At 40.0% G+C, this 16,631-nt stretch overlaps 1 protein-coding gene across 2 annotated transcripts in view; it reads left to right on the forward strand.

The window, feature by feature from the left end:
* Dhc1 (dynein axonemal heavy chain 1) overlaps nucleotides 1-16,631 on the forward strand; it is a 344,548-nt gene that overhangs the window by 214,552 nt on the left and 113,365 nt on the right. For both annotated transcript variants that reach the window (XM_083144626.1, XM_083144627.1), the window contains exons 37-40: nucleotides 12,912-13,050; nucleotides 13,249-13,406; nucleotides 15,119-15,237; nucleotides 15,787-15,914. In XM_083144626.1, the coding sequence (XP_083000752.1) occupies nucleotides 12,912-13,050; nucleotides 13,249-13,406; nucleotides 15,119-15,237; nucleotides 15,787-15,914 (544 nt within the window). The remainder of the gene's footprint in view (nucleotides 1-12,911; nucleotides 13,051-13,248; nucleotides 13,407-15,118; nucleotides 15,238-15,786; nucleotides 15,915-16,631) is intronic.

Genomic DNA, 16,631 nt, shown 5'->3' on the forward strand with positions numbered 1-16,631 from the left:
ATTAGTTGCACACAGTGTGTACCAGTGCATGTACCAAAAGAAATTACTAAGGTCTCCTGCGTCTAATAAACAAGGAATAACAATAGTCGGTGGTCTTTTCATCTTTCGCACGGAGGAGCCTTCCTTTCCCTTTCCCCCGACCACAAACGCTGCCGGCGAGAAGTCAAAATGGTTACCAGAAACTAAACAATCACGTTCACTGCGCAACCTCATTGTTTGTAATTTTATCAACAATAATAATAATAATAATAATAATAATAAAAACGTCTTTATTGAGAGGGCATGTCTCGGCCTCACGGACCATTCTTACAACAATGACCATTATACATTGGTAGCACGGTAGCACTATAAGTTGGAAACTTGAGTTCGCTCATTACACATTGTTCGTTTCACTGAAACACTTCATAATTTAGGGTAGCCAATCTCAAAATATTCGGGATTAGATCTGAATTCATTAGTGTGGAAAACTTTGTAAAAAACTGATTTTCCCGTCGATGTTTTTGGTGTCGATGTTTTGCCGTCGATGTCTTTGGTGTCGATGTTTTTACCGTCGATGTTTTTGATGTCGATGTTTTTGCCGTCGATGTTTTTGCCGTCGATGTTTTTTCCGTCGATGTTTTTGCCGTCGATGTTTTTACCGTTGATGTTTTTGGTGTCGATGTTTTTACCGTCGATGTTTTTGCCGTCGATGATTTTGATGTCGATGATTTTGATGTCGATGTTTTTGGCGTCGATGTTTTTGCCGTCGATGTTTTTGATGTCGATGTTTTTACCGTCGATGTTTTTGCCGTCGATGTTTTTACCGTCGATGTTTTTGGTGTCGATGTTTTTGCCGTCGATGTTTTTACCGTCGGTTTTTACCGTCGATGTTTTTGCCGTCGATGTTTTTGGTATCGATGTTTTTGGTGTCGATGTTTTTGCCGTCGATGTTTTTGCCGTCGATGTTTTTGCCGTCGATGTTTTTGATGTCGATGTTTTTGCCGTCGATGTTTTTGCCGTCGATGTTTTTACCGTCGATGTTTTTGCCGTCGATGTTTTTGCCGTCGATGTTTTTGCCGTCGATGTTTTTGCCGTCGATGTTTTTGATGTCGATGTTTTTACCGTCGATGTTTTTGGTGTCGGTGTTTTTCCCGTCGATGTTTTTGCCGTCGATGTTTTTACCGTCGATGTTTTTGGTGTGGATGTTTTTGCCGTCGATGTTTTTGCCGTCGATGTTTTTGATGTCGATGTTTTTGCCGTCGATGTTTTTGCCGTCGATGTTTTTGCCGTCGATGTTTTTGATGTCGATGTTTTTGCCGTCGATGTTTTTGCCGTCGATGTTTTTGCCGTCGATGTTTTTGGCGTCGATGTTTTTGCAAAAATATCGACGGCAAAAACATCGACACCAAAAACATCGACGGCAAAAACATCGACGGCAAAAACATCGACAGCAAAAACATCGACGGCAAAAACATCGACGGCAAAAACATCGACGGTTAAAACATCGACGGCAAAAACATCGACACTAAAAACATCGACACCAAAAACATCGACGGCAAAAACATCGACGGCAAAAACATCGACACCAAAAACATCGACGGCAAAAACATCGACAGCAAAAACATCGACGGCAAAAACATCGACACCAAAAACATCGACGCTAAAAACATCGACGGCACAAAACATCCACGCCAAAAACATCGACACCAAAAACATCGACAGCAAAAACATCAACACCAAAAACCGCTATTTTTTGTCATTATAGCCGTTAATTTATAATGCAGTCATATTTTATTATTATTGGAGGAAGGCGGAAAGTAGGAGGAGCAGAGTAGAAAGACTGGGGTGAGTAACAGAATGGAAAGTAGAGGGGCTCTAAAACTCCAACTCGCCCAGGTGAAATTTATATCTTGATTCGTTCCATGAATAGGATTTTGTGTTGTGATAATAGCATCATGAAGCTACAGCTCTTCTTTGTTTCGACCAAAGATGCCTACATTCGTCGATCTTATTTTTAGATTTCTTATCAGCCATGGTTGTTGTGCAAGAGCGGCATTTTCATTGATTCGATTATTTCGCGCTGCACGCGCACCTTCTGACATCACAACAATATTATTATTAGCACCTGATTCTTGCCTCAAAGCTCAAACAATGGAATCGTAAACAATGCGAAGTGTCATGTTTCCTTCTGCTTTCTAGCAAGCTGCTTTTAACTTCATAGACGTGATAGTTCTATGCTCGTTATATTGTGGATGTGGAAGAAATGTTCTTTTATGACTATGGTACGAACCAACTGAGGGCACCTTTGCTTTACCTCCCCCGCCCACCTTCACACAGCAGACCCCTTGTGACAGCCACCGGACAGAAGCCTTCAAAACATCGTCTCTCGGACGTCCGCAGGATTGTTTCCAAGGAGGTGCAAGGAAGGTATTTTTTTTCCAGGGGGGGGGGGGCAAACGAAGACAAATTTTTCCCAAAAATAGTGTTGTTCCCTAAAAAAACATTGCTTAAATTTGAATTTATGGTGTTCATGCAATAATTAACACATATTATTGTGGCTAAAATGAAATTATATGTGTGAAATACATATTTTTTGGTTGACTTTCATTTTTCAGGTGGGGGAGGCCACGGCCCCCCTTGAGCCCCCTTCCGGACGCCCATGTCTCTCACAAACATCAGGGTTTATCCGCAACTGATATCAATTCTGCCAGTCACACCAGAAGTGTTTCAAGAATTTTTGTCACAAATGTAGATTGTGCATGAAGTGTTTTTAACAAACAACGTGTTTTATTTTTTAAAAATACACAGCCTTATATGAACTTAAGAAAATAAGGAGAATAATTTAGCTGTAATTTTTTGCTAGTAGTTTGTGTTAGACATAAATATACAGGTTGTCGCCATGCACATAGGCGCATATAGAACATGTTTCTGAAATGATGTCCTCCTGCATCCACATATTTATAGGAAATTTTCACTAACACGTATCAGTTCCTCTTTCGAAATTGCTTCAATTTATTTCTTCATATTTTCTTTCGATTTTTCTGATATATGGCTTCCGGTATAAAAGTTTGGCAGCTCGCCACGATGACGTTAGAAATATGTATGTTTCTTGTGCAAGGCATCGGAGAGATTTCTGAGGAGTATGTTTCATTCGTGTTCCAACGTCGTCTAGTTTATCCTCAGTAAGCACATGCCGTTTTATCTTAACAAGAGCAGACCCTATTTTCCTAAATTTGTTCACAAGTAACAGATCACTCTGTCTGTGTGAAACAGGAACATGTGGGAATTCTGCTGCAAAACGCCTTCTGACTTCCCTACAAGAATTCGTAATGACTAGATCCCGGAAGTTCAGGCATTTATTTTCGTTAAAATAGGCAGGCAAAAAGGCATTTATAATGTGGAAAATAGGCACTAAAAATGAAAAAGACAAAATAAACAAAAAAAGGCACAATTTGGAAGTCGCTTACTTTTATCTATAATCTCTGGCAAAATGTTAAAATCTACATTGGGAAGAGCATTTCAATTTTCTCCGTCTTGATTGCACATAACTACAAGGTGTTTTTTTAAGTTCTCAACATTCATTGATAGTCGTCTGTCGGAGAGAATGTTTTTCATAATAGAAAGTGATCTTTCTACTTCGACAGAAGTTATTGGAGCATACATAAAACAAGCTAATGTAGCTGGACTCATTTCGGTAACAGCATTTTCACCTTTTAGAATATCACAAATTGTTTTTAATTGTTTCAGGTCCTCATTTGCACTCACTACCCGTTTGCACTTTTCCGCAACAGCTGACCCCTTTTCTCCTGGCACTTCCATCATCTGCTGCATAGATTCCTCGAAGATTTTCATGGATGCTATAAGAGTCTCGCCTCTTTTTTCTAGCTTTGTAATTGTCTCTGGCAATGCACCATAATGTGCAAAAATAAACGACAGTTCATTCTTGAGTTCTGAATAGCACAGGAGTTTTTTCACTTCACGAATCGAAGCCGCTTCATTTTCTGGAAGAGCATCGATCACCTCACTGATTTTTTCAAGGTTGTTAGCATAATATATAGCTGCTGATATGCAGGTTCCCCATCTCGTCAAGACTGGTTGCGGAGGTGAACTAAGCTCAGGCGCAACTTCCTGAAATTTTCGGGTTCGAGAGAGAGATTTCAGAAATATCTTCTTTGTGTTCGAAATCAACCTGTTCACTTCTGGGTGCAACGCTCTAACTTCTTCGGCGATTGTGTGCATTGCGTGGGCTACACATGTGATATGAAGCATGTTCGGGAAGAGAATTTTCAATGCTATGGCAGCCTTCTTTATATAGGGAGGTGCATCACTGATAAAAAGTAACACGTCATCATGATGTACACCATCTGGCCAGAGCAGAAGTAGGGAATTTGAAAATAACTGAGCTATTGACGAACCATTGGCTCTCTCTAGTTGTTCTGACGTGAGAAGAAATGACGAGGATTCTCCGCATGTTGGTTCCATAGTTCCTATGATGACGTTGGCTATGTAGCGTCCCATAGCGTCAGTAGTTTCATCTATTTAAGTCCAGATCTTTTTTCCACCAACTTCAGCACGAATTCTTTTCAGAGCTTCTTCGTAGCAGACGCTTAAATATGTTTTCCGCAGCGTAGATTCCGACGACACCGTTTCTTTAGTGTATTTCTCCAGCAATTTCCTCAGTGACTTGTTTTCCACTTTCCAGAAAGGTATTCCTGCTTCCATGAAAGCCTTGCACAGTTCAAGAGAAAACTGAGATTGCCTGTTGGATGAAGTGCCCACTGTTGAAATTAGGGATATCTTCTTCTATCCGATCATTTTAGCAGTTGCAGATTTATGTTTTGCAGTTGACACATGCTGAGATATAAAGTATTTTTTCTCATGGTTGATTGTTTTTTTACATATCTTGCAGAGAAGAATAGTACCGTCTGTCGAAAATGTGCTTTTACCAAATTCACGCACGTAACCATGTAACTTACCACTTAATGGCAGACTAAATTTCGGCATGATGACAATTACACGATCCTTTCCCTCCAAAGTGCAGAACTAAACTAAAGATAGAGAACTTGATTTTGGAATCCATGCAAAGTCCCTTGGGCATTAGTGCTGTTTCTTGTCAATAACCTCCGGACACGGACGCTGGACGTGATGACGTAATTGTGCAGGTGTTCTGCAACAGGTATTCATCAGTCAATATGCACATAGAAATGTTAACGGAAAGGCAATATCCTAAATCAGCCTGAAATACTTTTTTCTCACACTTTTCTCCTTCAGCAATGTTGAAACATACCTGAGTTCAATATTACTTTAATAAGGCGAAAATTATTCACATAATAAATGGAAGAAAAATAAATGCCAACAACATTTTTTGGGAGAAAAATAATTTACCCTACACACTTTTTTAAAATAAATTGTTAAATTTCATTAAAAAAAGGCAAAAAAGGCATTATAATTAAAAATAGGCAGTGGGGTCCCAAATAGGCAAAATAGGCAAAATGAAAAGACTTCTAAAACATTCGAAACAACATAAGAAACGTATATCCGGAAAAAGTTTATCAATATATGCAGTAGATAAAAAGAGCCTTTTTGCCAAACTTCCGGGCTCTAGTAATGACATAAGAGTCGTATATAAAAATTCGTTGTTTAAAATTGTACGGATAGCGTGGCATTATTAGACTGCAGAAAGAACATAAAATAAAACAAAACAATCTAAAACACTTGTTAACAATTTAACACTTCACAAACACGTGCAAACTGCACAACAGCTGTCTGGATACTGAAGCACGGACGTGTCCAATGTCAAGGTCAGCGTACAACTGTGGGTTTAAATGCCGGCAGATGTGCTCTTACTTTCCGACGCGCTAGCCGCCGCCCAACGGCCACCTCGGTCGTGAAAGGCAGTGTATACGTATATCCTTATAGCTAAAAATTCCGAGAGAGAGAAATACGACGTTATGAAATCAAGGAGTTAACAAACTATGAATTAGAAATATTAAAATTAAGCTCCACACCCAGGTAGTCTGGCAATAAGACTGTTGCCTTGTAACCAAGTGTACCCGTGTTCGATCCCTGGTGGGGGTACATTTCATTAAGTGGCTCGAATTCCACTATAAAATACTGCAATTTGTGCAAAAGTCAGCACGATTGGGCAAGTTAATGCTCTTCGGAGTCTTAGGAGTATGCCTACATTCCCCAAGCGTGCTGATTTTTGCACCGTATTGCAGTATTTAGTTGGTTGGATTTATATTAACCTCATTTCTAAGGTTAGAAAATAATTTGTGCATTGTCATAGTAGCCCATTTTGATTCCACCATGTGAAAGCAGAAGAGCTACATGTGAAGAGAATATTAAAATTATGACTTATTAATTTCTACAACCTTAGTGACAATGAAGTTCGACCAGTCACAAATATAGGAGTGCGTTGTGAAAGAAGGAGAACACATGCATATGCTGAACATATTTTATTCAGCAGGCTACATGGAACAAAGGAAAACATAAATTTCCGCTGCAACGCTACAATGTATGGTGTCCACACAAAATAAAACATTTTCATCCATCTACACGTGACATTGAAGTTCGACCACTGTTAGAGGGGATCCTGTTTACCATGGTGTGACGCCGCCCCGTCGGCGAATAACTGTGGCAATGCGTCGGGGCATGCTGCGGACGAGTCGTTCAAGGTATTCCACATCGATGCGGTGCCATTCCTCCTGCAGGCAGGCAATAAGAGCAGCCACTGTCGTGGGTCTCCTCTGTTGCACACGTCGCAACATTCTCAATGGGCGAGAGGTCGGGACTCGATGGTGGCCATGGCAGAGTTCGCACGTGATGGCGAGTCAACCATTCTCTTGTCAGCCGCGCTGTATGAGGCCTGGCATTGTCGTGTTGAAAGATGAGACGCCGCCTGTGGAACAGATGCCTTCGCACTGTGGGAAGATGCCGCTTCAGTATGCGTGTATAGGCGTGTGCATTCACAATGCCCTCACAGACGTGTAGTGGGCCAACCCCAGATGCCGTCATGCATCCCCATTCCATCACTGACGCAGGTTTCTGTACCCGACGTGCATAACATTTTGCTTCATTCTGTTCCTCCTTGCGACAAATGACTGTTTTCCGTATTTTCCCGTACACAACATTGAAAATGGATTCGTCCGTCCACAAAACCCTGTTCCACTGCCGAAATGTCCATCCCCGGTACATTCGTGCCCACCGTAGTCGATTGCCTTTGTTCAACATGGAAAGGAAGGGTTTACGTTTCGCTTTGTACACTCGGTAACCGCATCGCTGTAGGTAATGGCGAATGGTTCTGGTTGACACTTCAATGTGAAAGCGTTCTCGAGTCCACAGTCGTAATTCGGCCACAGAAACATGATTGTTGGTCTGGATATAGCGCCTAAATATCCGTAGGTCACGCACGCTCAGCAGGCGTTTTCGACCGGGGGCCTTACCTGGCTCTGTAGTACCCGTATTTTGGTGGTGTTTGATGATGCAGTGGACGGTTGACTTGGGTAAGTTCAGTTGGCGCCCTATTTCCCGTTCACTGAGTCCATCCCGTTGCAACTCCACCACTCTTCTCCTCACGGTGTTGTCAATAGGTTTGACCCTGGCCATGGTGATGATGCACTGCGGTTCCTCGGTGCACAGCACGCTCTTATATACGGCGGACTCCCTTATCGTGTCCGTGACGTCATGCTTCCGTCGAATGCACCACTATCTGGAATTTCCGTATGGGTCTGGTGCCTGGTCGAAGTTCAATGTCACGCGTATTGTTCCCCGTTTTCGTTCTTTACGTGACCTTGGGTGCAACATGCTGGGATCACGATTCTTGCCTGCTCACACGCCTCCTCTTACACACATGCGTCACTTCTGCGGGTCACCCATTCCACCGCCTATGCCTCTGTGCATTTAATCACGTATTCGTTTCTGGTCGAACTTCATTGTCACCAAGGTTGTAAATTAAGGGAAAGCTTTACTAATTGTTAATTGGATTTGGCCGTTTCAATTCAGAAAGTTCCGAATTTATGAACTACGGAAAGCTGAAACGTTCAAAATTGCCTTTAACGAACTTTATAAGTTTTGTGTTATTCATTAACAGTTAAATGCAGTGGAGGCGATTGGGTTACAAAACTTTGGGTGGGGGGGCAAGAACAATTTACTTTCTCTTCGTACATACGGTTTAGCATAATGCGGGGGCAAAAGCGGCAAAAAGTGTGTGGGGGGGGGGCATCTGCACCCCCGTGCCAACCTAATCGCCGCCACTGCACTAATCGAGAATCAAAAAGTTGTTCCATCCCTTAAAAATAATATCCAGGACTATTTTGTTAAATAACTGTTACATTTGAGGGAATAAGTACAGCACTCAACCTCCAGTTACCAATCCCATTACTAAGGTAACCCATGATTTGCTGCAAAGTAGAAAAATGTTCTTTCACATTTAACTAGTGGCGGAGATTATGGGGGCGTGAGGGGACAGTTGCACCATCTCATACATTTTGCCACATTTTCTCTCGCACTATGCTAAACCTTATGTACCAAGAGAAAGTAAACTGTCCTTGTCCTCCCCCCCCCCCCCCCCCCCCAGTTTTCGAAACCAATCGCCGCCACATTTGGACATCATTTTGACACGAATTATCTATTTTTTTTTTGTTTGACGAGGAATTTCTTTATCCAAGTTCATGGGCGTAACTTGGAATCTAACTTTAGGGGGGTCACAATCGAACTTGCCGCTTAAGTTCTTTGGAGAGGATTAAAAAGTTTTCTAGGCCATAAAAATAGCGTCCAAGATTATTTTTATTTTGTGAAACAACTGTCACATTTGTGAAATCATAAAAATTGCTCCTCTGGCCCGAAGAGGTCAATAAAAGTAGCATTGACTTGTAAATTTTAATAAACCTGAATATTTTAGGCGGCCAATGCCCCCCTTGCTTCCGCCATTCTCATTTGCGAAAGCAGTCCTCTTCTATTGCCTTCACTTCAGTTACTTTTGTATTTGAGACTATTTCCTGATGTCAAATATTTACGGAAAGAATTTATGACTGTCGTAGCATTCGCACAGCAAGCCCATCTTGTTACAGATAGGATCCTTAAAGGAATAAGTTTCTATCCTGCATCTCTTAAGATGCTTTCGAAGATACCATGCCTTGTTGGACTACTTGGAATTAAGCTATATATGTATTGCATTATTAAAAAAAAAAGATCACACTGTTTAAATTATATGTGACTTTAAATTAATCTCTCAGGTTCAGATTCAAAACAACTACACATATATATACACAATATATACTGAGCTTGAGCCTCGAAATCTCTTGGCTACAGTTAAACATGGAGGTGGTGGCGTTATTGTCTGGGGCTGTATGTCAGCCTCAGGTGTTGGAGAACTCGTCTTTATTGAGGGAACTATGGATAGATTTGTCTATTTGGATATTCTGAAGAACAATTTGCAGCAGAGTATCGATCATTTGGGTCATGGGAATGATTTTTACTTCCAGCAGGACAACGACCCTAAACATACAGCTGAGATTGTCAACCTTTGGTTGTTATATAATACTCCCCACACACTCAAAACTCCACCTCAGTCCCCCGACCTTAACCCCATTGAACATCTTTGGAGCCATTTGGAAACCAGACTCCGAAAACATGACATAACAAGCAAGAATAGACTGAAAGAGGTCATTTTGCATGAGCGGCACAATATTACATCTGAAATAACCACGCCTCTTGTTCATTCTATGCAAAAGAGACTGACAGCTGTTCTCCACAACAGAGGAATGCATACTAAATTCTGACGAGATGGTATTTGTTTCTTTCTTTTCTTCAAAGTGAACTTTTATGTTGGTGTATGAATACTTTTGTCCAGCCAAAGAAACGGGTATTGAGAATGTATTGTATTTTATTTTTCTACAAGCAGCATCTGATATTTATTTTTGTTGTCAATATACTGTTTGGTGCATACATGGTACAGCATTAACAGTTTTGACTTCCTTATTGTTTTCCTAGCTGCTGCAATTCGTCCTTTCGTCCTTTCAGTTCCACTGTATGATTACTTTTGTCCATCACTGTATATTAAGAGCCCGGTCTCTGGCACCGTGAGCGATCAACAAGCTAATTATTCTCGTGTGACCCACGAAGGGTTAATCGGAACTGAACCTATAGTTTAAATAATCCATACCACTGTGCAACTTTCCTCCACCGGGGATCGAACCTCGGACCCCTTGAATCAAATACAACAGCAGTACTGATACACAGTGAAGGCCCTTCGTCGTGCGACACCCGGGGAAAATGTCTGGAGAGGAAGGGGGCAAGGCAATATATTGCAAGGGGGCAGTTGTATTACTTACACACGGTGTGTACCAGTGCATGTACCAAAAGAAATCACTACGGAAAAGTCAAGTTGTATATTGGTCCTTTCGGTCTCCTGTGTCTAATAAACAAGGAATAACAATAGTCGGTGGTCTTTTCATCTTTCACACGGAGGAGCCTTCCTTTCCCTTTCCTCCGAACACAAACGCTGCCGGCGAGAAGTCATAAATGGTTACCAGAAACTAAACAATCACGTTCACTGCGCAACCTCATTGTTTGTAATTTTATCAATAATAATAATAATAATAATAACGTCTTTATTGAGAGGGCGTGTCTCGGCCTCGCGGACCGTTCTTACAACAATGACCATTATACATTGGTAGCACGGTAGCACTATAAGTTGGAAACTTGAGTTCGCTCATTACACATTGTTCGTTTCACTGAAACACTTTATAATTTAGGGTAGCCAATCTCAAAATATTCGGGATTAGATCTGAATTCATTAGTGTGGAAAACTTTGTCAAAAACTGAATTTCCCGTCGATGTATTTAGTGTCTATGTTTTTGATGTCGATGTTTTTGCCGTCGATGTTTTTGATGTCGATGTTTTGCCGTCGATGTTTTTGGTGTCGATGTTTTTACCGGCGATGTTTTTGCCGTCGATGTTTTTGATGTCGATGTTTTTGGTGTCGATGTTTTTGCCATCGCTGTTTTTGCCGTCGATGTTTTTGATGTCGATGTTTTTGATGTCGATGTTTTTGCCGTCGATGTTTTTGATGTCGATGTTTTTGGCGTCGATGTTTTTGCCGTCGATGTTTTTGATGTCGATGTTTTTGCCGTCGATGTTTTTGCCGTCGATGTTTTTGGCGTCGATGTTTTTGCCGTCGATGTTTTTACCGTCGATGTTTTTGGTGTCGATGTTTTTGCCGTCGATGTTTTTGATGTCGATGTTTTTGGCGTCGATGTTTTTGCCGTCGATGTTTTTACCGTCGATGTTTTTGGTGTCGATGTTTTTGTCGTCGATGTTTTTGATGTCGATGTTTTTGGCGTCGATGTTTTTGGCGTCGATGTTTTTGCCGTCGATGTTTTTGGTGTCGATGTTTTTGCCGTCGATGTTTTTGTCGTCGATGTTTTTGCCGTCGATGTTTTGTACTGTCGATGTTTTGTGCTGTCGATGTTTTGTGCTGTCGATGTTTTGTACCGTCGATGTTTTGTTGGCGATGTTTTGTCGGCGATGATTTGACGCTACACCGATGTTTTGTGCTGTCGATGTTTTGTACCGTCGATGTTTTGTACCGTCGATGTTTTGTTGGCGATGTTTTGTCGGCGATGATTTGACGCTACACCGTGCGTGGTGACCTTCAACTGGAACTTATTGGATTAGAATGTAACTCAGTATTGAAAGAGAAACATCATGATCTGGATGTTCCTAGATTTTCCTCATATCTCCCACAGCAGTATCACGGAATGGGCTATTTTGCTGCTGCAGTATTAGCCAAATTGGCTACACCTACCTCTGTGAACAGTTGTCCTCCATTATGAAGATTAATAAGCCAGCCCAAAGAATACGAATGATTGACAAACATTTGTTGTCTGCATTAAGAGTTTCCTACTCACAAAAACGTAATGTGAACATTGAGAAGCGAGTTTCTAGAAAAAGCTGTAAAATCTCTGAGAAATGAAACTAGAATTGTCCACAGACGGCTTCTTGTCAAAGTGTTTGCACAATTGTAACCAATTTATAATTGAAACACACATGTAAAATAGTATCACTACAAAAAGATATTTCAGTTTTATTTTATTTCAATAAAATACACAAGGATTATAATTACACAAACGTGCATAATCGTTCAGTTCTGAGAAGGGTGGTATGTAATGGGGGATGAGGGGGATTCCTCCTATGGTTTTTGCATCATACTCCGGTTGTTAATTTCTGGCACTTGGAAGGGGGATCCATATCTTATTTATATAATATGAAGATGATGCAAGAGAAATCACTGGATTTTCCCTTAGTTTTGGACTCCAAGGGGTTGGGGTTCGAGATATGCGGCCTGGAGAGTTTTGACATTATCGTTTTGCAGCCCTGCTACTGAATTGAGTTTTGACATGGCTTTTCTATAGATCCACCAAGGCATCTGAAACCCTGACGTGGGAACAGTGGCACTAGTGTTGCTAGTTAAAGTTACGGGAAAGTCTGTAGTTCGCATATTTTGCGAGGTTTCAGAAACCTTTGTGAGACCGCAGCCCAGTAATTTATGTTTCTTTTTTTTTATTAAGTTGATATTCCGATCCCAGCAGTTTTACTTGGAAATATCTTTCTAATTTTTGTAACTTATACATTAATTAATATGTACTCTTAAAATTAATCATTATTAAATAAATTATGGAACAATCTTGAAGAGTAATGGTTTGGTTATGTCTAAAGGCAAGGGGAATAAAGGCAACCAAATCGAGAATGTGTGAGGCCTTACCTCCACACCCTCCACATCATGGTGGAGTGTACAGGGATGGAGTTGCCCTTTACCTATTGTAGAAACCAAGAGTTTCTTAATTATACACAGCAGGTCTATTTTAGCATTCAAATTGAGCTTATTTGTTGTCCTAACTGTATTAAAATTTTCTCTTCTTCACTTAAAGGTTCACTATGATTTTGGACTGAGGAATATTTTGTCTGTCCTTAGAACCTTAGGGGCGGCTAAAAGAGTAAATTCAAAGGACTCAGAGAGCACTATTGTAATGAGGGTGCTTAGGGATATGAACCTGTCCAAGCTCATAGGTAAGTTTAGGCTTTAGCCCACTAGTTACTGAGATTCCTGATCACGATAATCATTTTAGAATGCCTCCTTGTCTTCTCACTCATAAAGTAGTCTGTGAATTTAAACTCTCACATTATACAACTATAACTGTAGCATACAATTGTTTAACAATAATTCCAACCTTTGTACTTTTTTACACTGACTTTTCATAATTTTAGATGAAGATGAGCCACTATTCATGTCATTGGTTGCAGACTTATTTCCTAATCAAGCTCTGGAGAAAACAACATACTCTAAGCTGGAATCTGCCATTGAACAGGCAACAGAAGAAGCTGAACTTATTTATCATCCACCATGGGTTCTCAAACTTATTCAGGTAAGTTATTCTTAAAGCTTTCCTAGTGGCGAATGTTATAGAAGTTATCTCGGGATATCAGCCAGGTGATTTCCGGATACCCTTCCGAGCTTGTAAGAGCTAACGTCACTCTCATCTTCAGGGATTGCAGAGATATGTCACGGTAAGGTTATATGTATTTGGTGTGGGAGGGGTCCAGTGTATGTAGCGGGCCAATCAAGTGGCGTCTCTATGACATCCGAGCTCCCAGTTGACTATTGTTAACCAGGCTGGGTCCAGTTCTAATCCCGTGTCCCTGTTGATGTTTTCCTTTCCGCTGTGGATGGCTATTGCTTCTTTGATGCTTTGGTCTCAGTAATTGGATTACTTGTTGATGATCTTGGTGGTTGTGAAGTCAATTCTATGGCCCTCCTGGATGGAATGTTCTGCAAATCCCGATTTTTCTGGATGAAAATCCTTGATGTAGCTGGCATGTTCTTTGCAACGTTGTTCGATTGTCCTCTCAGTTTGTCCAATATAGGCTTTACCACAGGAACAGATGATACGGTAAACCCTGGGTGTCTTCTGTCCTAAGTCGTCTTTAGGATTTCGAAGCCTGTTTCTGACTTTCGGTGGTGGTTTGTGGATCGTCTTAATGTTGTGCTTTAAACGAATGTGCCTGATGACTGCAGAGATGTTTCCAGTGTATGGAATGATGACTATCTTCTTGTCTCTCTCTCGTTATCAGATGGAAATTATGGAGGAAGAAATTAAAAGAAGGTGCTGTCTTTTCTTACCAACTAGTACAGAACAATAATACCCCCCCTTTTTTTTTCCTGCTGACAATTGATAGCTGTGTGAACATTTTAGGAAATACAGGTACCAGAACTACAAGATAGGATGTAAACAAGTTTCAGTTGTTCTCATTTCTTTGCCTTTTTTCGCTTCTCACAACAATCAGTCAAAAGTTAAAAAGTTGGAGAAGAAAAGGAAAACATTTGGTACATTACAGCTCCATCTCTATCCGCTATCGAGTACAGGAACTTCTGCTGCAAGATTGTAAGTGCATTGTGGAATGGAAACGTATTTAGTGTAACTTGTTCTGACAAGAATTTTGTAGGGTTTTTTTTCAGATTCAGATCTGCCTTAAAAACTTGTGTTTGTTTTTTGATTGCCTAGAGCTGTAGCGAGCTGCCAATTATGCTTTAGTTTCCACAAAGAAGTAAATGAAACTTAGGATAATTGCAGTGACCTTCACAATATTTTCAGTATTTTCCCATTACATTCTTCAGTTAAAGGGATCCTGATTTCATTTCATACCCCACCCCCACCCTAGTCGATCTTCCCTGGAAGAAACTGACTTCCCATATAATGAGAAATTCGAAAGTACTGTTGTGAATATTTTTGGCTGTACTGGGAATATTTCTGCATTTTTCTGACATATTTTTAATTTTTTATGGCATTTTTTAAATTTTTATGACATATTTTTAAATTTTTATGACATCATTACATACATATTTTACAGTTTTATAGGACATACAGTCCTGAGCCCTATTCATTATTAGTGCAAGAGCACTCTGGGGGAGATATGGATTTTGTGATTATCTCGCATGAAATTATGAATATTATAAAGCAAAACTCCAGTAGATTGTTATGGTATATTTCTAATAAAAAAAATCATATTAAAATGTATAAATACTGTAAACTTCATATTACAGTATTTGCACCACATGATGTTTGGTATGTACTTGTAGCTCTATGAAACCCAAAGAGTGAGACATGGAATTATGACTCTGGGGCCGACTGGAGCCGGGAAGACGACCTGCATCCAAACTCTGATGAAGGCAATGACAGCATGTGGAGAGAATCACAGGTTGGTTATATTTTCAGAATGAAAATTGGTCGCCACAATTGGTGGGCCTGTCTTTGGTATGCATTTAGTGTTGTGAATGCTGAGAGTAAGTTGCAAGCATTATTTTTTTTCGCAAATGTTACACGGTCTAATTATGTATTAGCGTAAGAAGAGTATTCAACTGTGTTTGTGCTCTGAATTTTATTTTATATTTTTAGGACAGATCATGCTTAAATACAAATTCAAATATCTTGAAAATTTTATAATAAATATTAATACACGTAATTATGTATTGCCTATAGTGGCATTCTGATGAATTTTTGTAAATGGGGAGGGGATAATATGACGTTTACCTTCCGTAACCCAAGTGGTGGCACTGAGGGCTGCCTTTTTAAAAATTTTGAAGTATTTTCCTTACCAGGGCAATAATGGTCGGGAAAGCACTAGGTAACCTATCTACAATATTTCCACGTAAACAGAGAGGTGATCGTGCCTTTTTTCTGGATTAAAGAAGGAAGTAAAGTACTTCTTAAATTCTCAATGAGTTTGTTACTTTTTGTTTTGTTTTAGAGAAATGAGGATGAATCCTAAGGCCATAACAGCTGCACAGATGTTCGGAAAGCTTGACGTGGCCACAAATGATTGGACAGATGGCATATTCTCTGCTCTCTGGAGGAAAACGTTAAAAATAAAACCAGGTAAACCTCCACATTGTTCTTCTTGGAATTCATTCTTCATAATATTGTTTACAAATTTGTCATTTTAGTTTCATTTGATAAAGTTATAAGGACCATTATGGTTATGGCACACAAAATTCTTGACTGCCTGCTCAATAGCCCAGCATGTTAAGTGGTTGACTTCTGATCTCACAACCAAAGTTCCTAGGTTTGAATCCTGACCTAGGTATGGACAATTTCATCTAATCATCACTCATCCTAATCATCACAATTGGACAAAGTGGCAGAAAAGTGCTGATAATTAAAAAAAAAGTACAAATAAAATTCTTGTTTCAAATTGTGATTCAGATTCCTACAATGCAAAGTCTCAGGCTTGTGTCCAATGTAGTAATATGTGAAGCATGTGGTTCAACAAGCAATCTGGGAGAAGAAAACATAATGAACACTTCTGTTCTTATAAAGTTCTTTAAAGCTTATTTTATATTGGGTTAGATAACTGGACATACAGTTTAAAATGGGATTCAAACCACCGAGTAAGGTGCCTCCTGTAAGGGATTGAACCTAGGTTCTGTTGATTGCTAGATGGCAGTATTTTTTAATTTTTTTTTAGGAGATCTACAAATTTTGGAGGCAGCAATTTTTTCATATTCATCCTAGTGATTATAGAAGTGAATAGAAATATTTAAAATAATTATTGTTTTTATTATTTTGCAAGTATCTACTATTTTATCTTGCATT

Source organism: Lepisma saccharinum, chromosome 23 (genome assembly GCF_977018435.1).
Source record: "Lepisma saccharinum chromosome 23, izLepSacc3.1, whole genome shotgun sequence".
In the NCBI taxonomy this organism is placed as follows: Eukaryota; Metazoa; Arthropoda; class Insecta; order Zygentoma; family Lepismatidae; genus Lepisma; species Lepisma saccharinum.